Source organism: Mytilus trossulus, chromosome 11 (genome assembly GCF_036588685.1).
Source record: "Mytilus trossulus isolate FHL-02 chromosome 11, PNRI_Mtr1.1.1.hap1, whole genome shotgun sequence".
In the NCBI taxonomy this organism is placed as follows: Eukaryota; Metazoa; Mollusca; class Bivalvia; order Mytilida; family Mytilidae; genus Mytilus; species Mytilus trossulus.
In genome coordinates this window covers 65,645,839-65,658,334 of record NC_086383.1, presented here as the reverse complement: position 1 = coordinate 65,658,334, position 12,496 = coordinate 65,645,839, and the positions used below count along the sequence as shown (strand labels likewise).

General features: G+C 33.3%; 2 protein-coding genes across 3 annotated transcripts in view; one reads left to right on the top strand and one right to left on the bottom strand.

The window, feature by feature from the left end:
• LOC134691429 (biogenesis of lysosome-related organelles complex 1 subunit 5-like) overlaps positions 1–12,496 on the top strand; it is a 280,858-nt gene that overhangs the window by 251,796 nt on the left and 16,566 nt on the right. The gene's annotated exons all lie outside the window — the stretch shown is intronic.
• Positions 4,906–8,346, bottom strand: LOC134691423 (uncharacterized). The gene is made up of 4 exons (XM_063551946.1): positions 7,825–8,346; positions 7,053–7,310; positions 6,358–6,504; positions 4,906–6,016 (listed from the first exon to the last, which is right to left on the bottom strand). Exons 1-4 carry the CDS (start codon positions 8,282–8,284, stop codon positions 5,214–5,216), a joined length of 1,668 nt encoding a protein of 555 aa, XP_063408016.1. The 5' UTR covers positions 8,285–8,346; the 3' UTR covers positions 4,906–5,213.

Below are 12,496 nucleotides of genomic sequence, written 5' to 3'. Positions count from 1 at the left end.
GGCGCTATATAGCATGTAAGGCCCTGTGCCAGTAGTGCTTACTTCTGCCAGGAGAAATACCAGTTTCCCCACTTTGACCAAATGGACTGTAATAAGTCAATGTCTATTTCATTTAGTAATTTTTATTCTTTTTATTTTTTCCATATGTTTCTGCAAAAACATTCATTACCATTCCTAAAAGATTTTCCACATAAGAAAATCACTACTTCACAACTTCATAAGAGTGTCGATTTGTGATAAATAAAATGCGTTGTCCGCTGCAATAATGTCAAATTCATTGCTAGTTTATTTAAAAGGCTATCCGTGCACATTGTAACAATATTTTTTTATCGTCAGACAGAAACAAATAACATGAATAAGTGTAATCGAAAATGTGCATATAAATCAATTGCTTTGGAACTGCCATAACATATACGGGTCCCTCAAAATATATGTAGTCGACACGACCAATCCAGATGGAAAAGTGTTGTGCATATCTTTTTTCATCCCTTACTCATCAACACCACTGATTGACGTGTAACTATATCATTAACTCATTGTTATCAAGATGTATCTTTAACAACAATGAGATTGTTGTGTGATATATTAAAAGCAATTCCTTAGGTAGATTATTCCCAAGTCAAATAGAAGATATAACGTGGTTACATTTCTTAACCCTGAATAAGAGAGACAAACTATTCTAAATCTATTTAGTAATATACCTGAGATGTCCATAAGCCAGTAGTTTTTTTTTTTTAATTTTGTAAATATTGACATTAGAGCTACTATAGAGTAATAAAAACAAAAGCTGTCAAATTACCTTAAATGTGACAGCTGGATGACCACGCACAACATGGCCTTTCCATGATCTTATTTCCAATATAATATCTTGTGGTGTGTTATTTATTCCTATTGGATGAAAAGGGTCTCCTAATGAACATGTTGAATGGCAAATTTCATTTTCTGCAGCAGAAAAATTTCTTATATTCTCGTTCAGTCATACACAGTTTTTATGTAATGCTATGTTAAAAATCTTACTGAAGGAAATAGTAGAGAGACATGAAGACTTGAAAGGTATATTGTGTTCATATTTCTTAAGAACAATGACGTTTTGGATTTCAGAAGAAACAGAATCATATCAATGGAGACCGAATAATATTAGACCATGTTTTATGGCATGTCTACAAAGGCTTCAGTACAGTGTAAATATTTATCAAAGGTACTAGGATTATAATTTAGTACGCCAGACGCGCGTTTCGTTTACATAAGACTCATCAGTGACGATCATATCACAATATTTATTAATCCAAACAAGTAAAAAGTGGAAGAGCAATGACGATCCAAAATTCCAAAAGATTCTGCCAAATACGGCTAAGGTATTATATGCCTGGGATAAGAAAATCCTTGGTTTTTCGAAAAAAAGTTTTGTAAAGAGGAAATTTGTAAAAATTAACACATTATTAATATTCATGTCAACACTGAAGTGTTGACTTCTGGGCTGCTGATACCATCTGGGACGCAACGTCCACAAGCAGTGGCGTAAGATACTCAATATTGTCAAATTATTTTATTCCAGACAATAACTTCTTTTTTCTACGATTCAATGTCATAAACAACGAAAAATTGACTTCTGTATTTAAATATCCATTGAAGCAAGGAATAAATTGTTTTGCATTTTCTGATTCCCTCTAATATTATCAGTCTTTCAGAATCAATGAATCCTTTAACGGATACTTCAAACAACAAATAATGCCAACATTGTTTTATTTTCCTATGGAAAATATCAAAAGCCTACTACATAATTTTTTACATCATTCTAAAACTGGTTTTTTGAGATATGTATTTGCTTTATATTTATCAGCAGCTAGTTGTTTTGCTCAACAATCCAAATATCTCTTTAGCTCAGAAATCAAAATCAAATACTTAAGGTACAAATACGACCTCAGTCATATATCAGTTTAAATGTTGATGCAATATTTGGATGGCTGATGATTTATTCTTTATTTTATGTTAACAAAACAGTTTCTAAGCTACCTAGCATGAAATGAATTGTACATTGCAGAAATACAGAAAGGAGAAAATATATACAGCATCATTGAGTTTGAACAAATGAAAAATTAAAAAATTTATACAGTATTGAAAGCATTGATAATTCATGCTCTTCAATTTTCTCGAAAGTCATCAATTATTCCACAAGAATTACAATTAGATGTTTCAAATTACTGTACAGCCTTTCATCCATTAACATTTGCATATTTCCTAAACTTCCCATGCAATTACCATCTACATGACATTACATCATGTAGATATTCGTTACATTCATATACAATATTTAATGGAAACGTATGTGTATTTCTTAGTTAATAACAAAAAGATAAAGAATGCCCGCTAATGAGACAATATCCAACAGAATTTGTTCTATTTTTCTGTAGCATTTCGCGTTCCGTCTACCATATCTTTATACATGTTATATCCATAGTGTTTTCTTATTAATATACTAAATGTTCATAGTAGACAAATTCACATGTAAATTATACATGATTATTTAGATAAAAAAAATATGCTTCTTTATTCAGAAAATAAAAGGAAAGCATAGTTTTATAAAACAAAGATATTTTAAATATGTTATATGTATCATAAGTTTTTGATAGTGGGAAAAAAATCATTGAAAATTTAATAATTTCAATTTTGTATTATTTTATCTAGATAAAGTCTACTTAATATACAATGTACATCGGCCAAATATTATTCAACTTAAGCTTTGAAATTGCAACTGACTATCCCCATGTCAATGTATTTTTTTAATTTTAACTTTTTATTCAAGTGACATCATTATAATATATTATGTTATTACACTTTATATATTATTAAATGCATATTCATGACATCATTACGCTTTTGTAATTATGTAGAAATAAAAATATTTTGTAATGCACTTTTTTCTAACATATCTTCTAAATTATAACTAAAACTGAAAATGGAAAGGGGGAATGTGTCAAAGAGACAACAAACCGACAATAGATCAGATAGCAGAGGAACGTCAGGAAGGCCAACAATGGGTCTTTAATGCAGAGAGAAACTCCCGCACCCATTAGGCGTCCTTCAGCTGTTCCATAAAAAAATATGTATACTAGTACAGTGGTCACTCCGAATTATACGCAAGAGACTAAAATTAAAAATGATAAAAGAGTAACAAAGGCCAGGGGCTCCTGTCTAAGCATTGTCGTACACAGAATACCTCCATTGTATATGAAAACGAAAAGTAGGTGATCGATAGATTCGAATTTCGCTTACATATGTTATAACACATGTTACGCATCATTGACAAGCTGCTGTATTAATATTTAAATCGTTCTGTTCAAAATGCAGGTTACTAATACAGACTGATATACCCCTATTTTTGACATGTTTACCTATAATGTCTGTTTGTTCGGTACACATACCGTTGTCAATAGCATGAAAGCTTATGAGAATGTCATAAAAATGAAATATTTAGCTAGCTATGAAAAGAGGGTGAATACACCATTTTCCACATAAAAAATTGTCTGTACCATTTCAGGACTATGACAGTTGTTATCCATTCATTTGATGTGTTTTAACTTGATTTTGCGAGGGACTTAGTTTTTTCGGTTTTGTTAAATTTTATTTCGTCAGTGTATTTGTTACAAATGGACTTCCCGAAAGCGTGATGTTCTTAACATTCTTGATAAACAGTCCGCACACTGGATTATGATCGAGAAACACAAATTATTCGTCGAAACAATATATCTTTGGGATTTAAAACCAAAATCAAACATAAAAAAAAGTATTCTTCAATTTCGGCTGTGTATATTTTTTTCCAAATATATTTGTTCGGCGTTTTAATGTCCATATAATTACAAACTAGTTGATGAAAATGTAAGAAAAATTATTAGGATTTACATAAAAAAAAATATAGGCAAACGATACAAAGCATGACAATCAAACTCAAAAATCGAAAATAAACACCATGTCAGAAAACCATATTATACGGAAAGACAAATAACAGTACACAAGTCACGACATAGAAAACTAAATGCTAAGGAAAATAAACCCTTTACAAAATTGTATTGTTATAAATAACCAATACAAACCAGTAAAAGTCTGTAATGACCAAAAAATAAACCAGTCTTAACCAAACTAACCTGGGCTGATTAGTACTAGATCCTATTTCTTTGCCATTGCAAACTCTGAACAATTAGTTGACAAGTCTGAAAAAGATACACCAATACACGATCATCCTTGACCAATGTTTTTTTTTCATTCAAAATCATGTTTTAAGGCATAAGTTTATATAAATTTGTTGGCTGATTCTATTTTTTGGAAATGATACCAAAATTATTTTTTTTCAAATGTGTGTTACCATGATTACTATATGTGTCCTAGAATTGCTAAATGTTTTGGCTGGCAAAATATTACATTACGTAACATTTTCTGCTGAGTGGTCTTTAAACTTTACTGATACTTTTTTGTACTTTTCTGAAGTATATTCCCGTCACTGTTTCTATTAGGTTGATGATTTTCAAAAACATGTATTTTGGTCTCTAGGATCGTTTTCAGTGAATAATGCACCGTATAAAATTGTTATGGTGTTTTTGTTTGTAGTTTGCCCTTAGTAAAAAATTATCAATGTACTAGTATACATATTTTTAAGGGGGCCACCTGAAAGACACCTACGGGTGCGGGAGTTTCTCGCTTCATTAAAGAGCCTTGGTGGCCTTCGGCTGTTGTCTGTTCTATGGTTGGGTTGTTGTAGCTTTGACACATTCCCCATTGCCTCTCTCAATTTTGATTTGTTGCTATGTTACACCAACAAGAGATTATATTTCATGATTAACACTTATGAAGATTATATCTATTGAAGATGCTCCGTCCATAAATAAACACATACATACCACAAATATTATTATAGTATTAATAAATGGGTAATTTTATAATGGACTGGTTATATATCCAAGGTCTGTAATAACGGCCCAAGGATTGCTGTAATGGCCCGAGGCAACGCCGAGGGCCATTACAGTAATCCGCGGGCCGTTATTACGGACCGAGGATATATAACCAGTCCATTATCAAATTACCCATTTCTTAATACTTTTATTAACCAGTTCTGAGGCAATAAAAATGGAATTGTATATTTTCTTAATTATTTACTGATAACAAAATTTTTCAACAAGGACAACAAATACAGATTGAATTAGGAACTTGTCTGATAATTATTAAGACTCTTGAGAGCTGGAAAAGTCATCCCGTTTCCTCTTCCCAGAAAATATGTTTAGATTTATGACTCCACCATTAATAACAGCGCCTGTTAGAATACTGAATGGATTACTGCAGTCTTTTCTATTCGCAATCATGTTACTTTTACTATTGTTAACAATGCTAGAAGCCTGAGATGGTTTTTCAAACATAGATAGCTCTGAATCATTTTCCTTGTCATAATGAATATCAAGAGTTTTTTCTTGAGAGGAAACAATGTGAATATCATATTCAGGACAGTCACTGGTATCCTTATCTGAATTCTCAGGTGCCGTTTCATTCTGATTGCTGGAACATGGAGGAATGACAACATTTGATATGATATTTGATGCCTGGTCTTGTTGTTTCATAGACGGAAAATTATAGTGTGTGAGTGTCGAGATTCCTTTCCATCCGCCTAGCTGGGCAACTTCAGTAGGTGGGCGCTCTGAATGTAACAAACTGGTTGCAAAAGTTTTACGGGTTGAATGATTGACTTTACGGCCATATAACTGTGCGGCCTCGGCCATAGTTTTCATCATAGTCCCCAATTTGTTCTTCCCAATACATTGATGTGAATACCATACATCTTCCTTAGGTTTGTCCAAAGGTCTTAAATAAAACTTGGATGATGGGTCATTTTGAAGATCTGCTGGTCTTTTGCTGATGTACAATTTTAACATTTTTATCGGACAGTTTGGGTTTTCTTTTTGTTCGAACATTTTAGGTGCTACTGCTCTATAGTCAGAAGACTTGGCGCCAGTTCTCGTCTTAGTTGTTCTCTCTGAAAAATTAAAAAAACAAACACATGCTTTCAATATCAAACATCATTAGGACACTGGAATGACACTTTATGCTAAATAGATAGCAGTTTATTATTGTTGTTGAACAAAACTTTAATGGTTTGTGTGTTAACGACACACAAACAAACAGACAGTTGCACGAAATAAGCGTAAACATGTGGGTAAAAGCTTATGTCAGATGAAAATTTGTATCAGGCGTAAGGAGAAACAGACATGAATAAAATTATATTCCCCAACAAGTTATTAAAATTACCTCTGATAAACTGCAATGTAAATGAAAATTTTGTGTACCATATGTGCACAACATGTGCTATGAACTAACCATTAAATTCCACATATTCTTTCCCATTGGAGTCTTGCTTCATAGTAAGGTCTCCAAGAAGGAGGGATGCATGCTCCTGACGACCTCTGAATCCGAAGAAAACACCATTGTTGAGCCAGACTGTGTTTAGTAGTGACGTGGGATTAGCTGAAAATAAACAATGATAAATTTAAAAATAGGGCACTATCCAGAGATTAAATGGTCTTACTCCGAAACCAGTAAACAGATTTTTCTGAAAATCAAACTTAGCTTAGCCTGTTTTTTTAATCATGCTTAACAACAGTACAAAGTTTCATTGGAATCGGTCAATCTGTTCTCAAGTTATCATCAGGAAACCGTCGGGGGACAGACGGATGGACAGACGGACACTCAAATGAAATCACATTATACCTTGCCACTTTGTGTGACAGGATATAAAAACAAAACAATTTTTTTAATTAGCTTCATTCCATTTAATTTTTTAACCTAATTTATCTTGACATTCATTTGTCATGTTTGTAGGAAAATCAAAAACTATATTCATGCTATTTGTACAAATGCAGTACAATGTCTCCTGTATGACACTAAATCTGTTATATCCCAAAACTTTCATCAAAATTGATATAGCACCATGTTTTTTTAAATATTGAAATCCAATATTCAGTATCTATTGTGATGTACAAAAATGTACATTTGTAAAAATAAATTAATGATACCTGAACCAAGCAGCTGTTTGTCATAAAGATTTTGGATTTCCTGTGTGTCTATAGGTTCAGCTCTATTTCTTTTATTCCCTTTTCCCTCTTGTTTCAATTGCTTTCTTTTGGCCTCGAGCACCTTTCTTGAATGGCTGAAATCGTCATTTCTTTTCAAATCCACTACAACTTTATTGTTTTTCAGGTGTCTCTCAATACTATTCTGGAATCCTGTAAGCGTGTCTGGTTCATACTCCTGTCCCTCTTTGTTCCTTACACCTTTAAATAGAAACATAAAAAAGTGAACATTAACCACATTCAGCCTGTATCCTCACTCTGTATGTACAAAATTTACATGAAATACAAAAAATATACATGTATCATACAAAAATCAATTGATATCAACAAGAAAACACAGATGTCTCACACGGTAAATTGTGCTATGAAATTGTTAACTTGTATTGAATTTTCATTTTAATTTTCTTATTTTGAATGAGTGTACAAAATTCAATGAAGATCTGACTAGCTGTTTGCAAGGATTCAGCCTACATACAAGCGTAACTTCAGCTGAAATTCAAAAGTTAGTATAGGACGGACAGACTGATATTACAAAATATAAACAAGATGTCCTGAATGATATTGGACAGACTAAAAAATTCAGTATACATGTTCCTATCCGTAAGCCGTCACGAAGCTGGCTAAAGCATGTACAAATCTATTTTATCAAAAATCATTACCATAGTAACATATTTTTAGGAGTCTTTAAGTTGAAGTAAAAAACTTTTAAACTAACCTAAGTAAAACCGGGCTAAAATAGCATCTAGTTCCTTAAACGGAATCATCTGCAGCTCTCTAAACTCTCCTACTTGCTGTGCCCAGGTGTAGAAAGTTTTAACATCTGATCTTGTTTTGTAGTCCGTGTTTTTATTTACATTTTTCCTGAGAAATTCGTCTGTGTCCTCATTGGAAACTGATCTAAATCTACTGCTTCCTGTGTCACGCTGCTCGTGTGTTTCCGTCGGATCACCTTCGTCATTGTTGTTGTTGTCATTGTTCAAGCGGTTTACTTCGATTTCATGTAGCTCGACATTGTCATGGGATTGTTCCCCTTGCAGGACGGATGTAAGAGCGTCGAACGTCTCCTTCTCTGCAAGCATTTCGTACCTCATTATGTCATGAGACAAAACATCAAGCATGTCTTCGCCATTCTTGGCGTATCTGTCCGATATTTTTGCAGGAACAAGGCCTGCCATACTGTACTGTCGTCTGCGTCTATAGAGTTCCGGTTCTAAATATAGCACGCAAAATGTTGCTAAAAGAAGTTACGCAGTCCTGGCCTTGTAGGTAATTCCACAGAAAAGTTGCACAGATCTTTTCAAAACATAAAATTGAAATCGAAGCGGACACTGATGTCAGCCATTTTTTTTTTGGTTTTTCAACATTATTGCACGTGCTCATAAAGGACTGGCAACAAATCAATAATGGACCGGATATGAGTTATAATGGACCGGGTAAAAGTCATAATGGACCGGGGTGACTATTTTGGGTAAAATAATGTATTGACACCTATTATAATGATAGGACAGTTAAGCTTATAATTATACTAACTGGTTAATAATAGTTACATAGTGTGCTAGGGACCTAATACGGTATATATGGGGTCAGTAAATTTCATATGGCAATGGGTGAGAGCGAAGCTCGAGTTCCCATATACTATGTAACGAATTTATCTTACCGACTATCTTAACATGTGAAATTTAGACTAGTGACCTATCAAAATGAGCAAGTCTTCGATACTGTTAGCATTAAGAAACTAGCTACTTCAATTGATCTTACAAAAACAGATGCCAACAATAACAACTTGTTAATGTGTTTTATAAATTTATTTCCATCTTAATCATCAATTTCTTCGCCTGTTGAAACCTTTTTTTCTCAGTACCGTGTTGTTTTTATAAAGGGAAGTAACACCACAATTAACTGTGTATGAAATAAGCCCTGCCTTCAAGTCACCTTATATGGAATATAAAGGGACGCAACCCCACCACTAACCGTGTACCCACCTCCCTACTAACCTAAAATCAAATATACACGGTATCCACGAGGATGCTTTAAACCACTCATATTCCTAGAAATGTATAGGAAGTAAGATAATAAGTCTTATTTATTAGTTAGGAAAGGAAATGGGGTGGGTAAAAATTGAGAGTGTCAATTTTAAGTTTTGTTCTAACTGTGTATGTCACGATACGAATAAGACATTTGGCACATCCAATACTGTATAGTAGGTTTATGAAGTCCCCCAAAATGGTACACAATAAAGTTGAGAAAATCAATGGTCTGATTGTTTTTGTTGTCTGGCTGCTTTCTACATGCGCTTTTTGCTCTGTGTTGTCTTTCTTTTTTCTACTTTTTCCATTGACGAATTCAAACTGATATTCAATGAACATAAATCATAATATCTATGTTCCATTATTATCGGGATCAAGTATAATGGGCTAAAAAAAGGAATGAACATAAAAATACGATAGGCTACAATAAATACATATATAAACATTTGTTTTACATGAGCGTTTGTACAGTTGTATATTTCGAATAGCTGTTGGTAACTAGACTCTCAATGTTATCCCTACGATTAATCAAATTGCTATCTGAGATCAAAATTCTTCGCAAACATTCTTTGGTTAAAGGAATCTAGGTTAATATTGTCTGGAATGTTTAAACGTATATTCATACCAAATTCTTTAAATTGTTTTCTATAGCCATGTATGAGGTACACAGCAGCAAATTTATATGACAATTTACCAATATATGGTACTCTTGCCGACAGTTTTTTGATAATATCTTCCATCTCCAACATGTGTTTCTGAAAAGTAGAAAGCGTTTCAGAATGAAGGAATTCACAATTTTCTTTCAGCTTAATTTGAATTTGTAAATGTGTGATCATAAGATAGGGATCGATATAAAACCGAGGGCAACTACCATATCTCTTTTCCAGTTCGGTTATTACAAAGTGTATAGGTGTGTCTAGTTCATACTCTTTGTGATATTTCGTTATAGAAACTCCTATTTCACCCGGTCTAAACTGGTAACCAACGCTTCTGTTAATAACTGATTCAACGTCTTTGTATTTTTTCATTACATACAACTCAAAAGCGACATGTGCTGTTTCAGTTAAGTCATCAAACCTATTGAGATGACTCGGTATTAATTTTATGATTGTTGGATTGCGCGTTTGTACACTTACAATAAAAATATTGATTGCATTTATTATTTTCTTCAAATGTATATCTGCCTCATAAGAGCTGAATACTGTTCTAATGTTATCAATACTTTCCATTAATGTGCCTTGAAGCTCATTCTCTAACAAGGAAAACGTGGTCATACTTAATAAGCGAGTCAAGTAACCTCCGATATAGCTGTCCATTATTTCTTGCGAGGCTAACATCCGAAGTTGCGACCTTGCAACATTCAGCATGCTTCCACTGTCTGATGAAATATCAAGATCACTTCTGAGCAAATCAGTTACTGCTTGTGAAATAATTTCGGTATCGCGATCAAAGTTTTTGTTGTAAAATGAAATGTTGTCTTCGGAAAATTTGTGAGAAGGAAATATATTACAACCGTTTACAAAAAAATGCCGAACGCTCTGTTTTAGAATACAACTTTTCATTTCAGAAAACACTGTTCTGACAAAATTTATGGGTGAAATATGGTCCCAGTCATTAATACTAAGCTCTTCAACAATCCAAAGGAAAATAGTTTTTATATGATATGAGCTTAGTAAGTCATAACTTTCTGAACAGAACAGTTGTTTGAAAGCATATTTTGCAATACCATAATTCGTTCTCATTTTAGCCGTCAGTTGATCAAAACATTTAATTTCGACCATTGAAAAAGAAAGTCTAAATTGCTCCTGTTTATCCCTAGACAATGGGTTGCCAGTTGGAACAAGAAATAAAGGCACGACATTCACAAGTGATTCTTTCCATGTAGAATTGAAAGTGTATATTTCGCTATAAGGGCCTCTCGATTTCCATGAGTCTGCAAGTTTTGGCCATTTTGATAACCTAAGACATGGAACTGTGTCATATTCATTGACAGCCCCCTTTCCAGATATTGATGGACTTGCTATAGACACGCTTTTGTCTCTTGAAAACTCAAAATGACTTGCATTAACAACATTTTCCTTGAATTTGCTGGGTAATTATAAAAAGGCATTTTCATCTTGCTTCCATTCAAAAGTATCGGCAGTAAATATATCACTGTGGTTTTGTTCCAGTTGTTTGCGGTACTCTTTGTCGACGTAAATTGTTCCAAATGCTGGAGAATCTCTGCTATGTTTCCAGTAAATGCCTTTGCATTCGTCATCACAATTTACTAGTATACCATCGAGTTCAAACATATAATCAACATTGGTATCCTTTCCCGGTGAGAGGATACGCGTCTGTGATTCCACCCGGCTTCCGGCTCGGTGTTGCTTAATTCTACGACTGACGCGGCTGTACTTCCATATCTTATGATGCGCTATTCGAATGTTATAAGCTTCTTGCTGCCAGGTATCTAAAACTTTTAAGTATTCCTTCAATACTTCATCTAGACCTTTGCGTTTTAAGCTTGTTGATTCTTGACCTTGTGAATACTGGCATTGGTCACTCAAGTCTTGTCGATAACGCTCATCTGAAATCTAATAAAAGTTTGTATTACATTTTGAATATTGTTTATTTATTTCACAAATCTTAGCAAGAAAAATGATGTTACAAAACAATTTTTTCCTATATTTGTGCTACTATACCACTTATTTTAGCATAACAATAACTATGCTTATGAACTAATGTCCTTGTATATAAAAAGTTTTTTTACAAAATACTAAACGACAACTTTGTGGCTTTTCAATTATGCAAATTTCACAAGAAAAAGAAAAGATCAAAATTTTACTTACACAAAAAGCAAAGGCAATGCGATTTTATTGATTTTCTTAAACCCAAGGACACAATGAAGCCTTCAAGGCAGAGCAAAAAAAAACTCTCACCTCACGGCAAAAAGACCTAGGCACCGGCTAAGGCACATTTTTTCAAAAATAATTTAGAATACTGTGTTAGATGTAACACCAACTAATCGGCCCCGGTCAAAAATGAAAATACTGAAAAGTAGTAAAACAAAATAGTTCCTACGCATAATGGTTAATGTTAAACAATCAAATGAAAGTTGAAGTACTTGTGATCCTTAATGAACACACAATTGACTGATAATTTGAATAATATAAAATGTATGAATTAATTCTAAAATTGAGGGCATTAGTAGCCAGTTTCTCATATATAAAGTGTCTGATTTGGTGTATCCAAAATTCCGGTGACCACTGCAGTACAGTCTGCATGATGTATATATTCAAGTATATAAATCCAGCTTTCACGAAAAGATTTGAACTGAAAACATTATCGTGGATATGAATGAGGACCAAAAATAAGTGG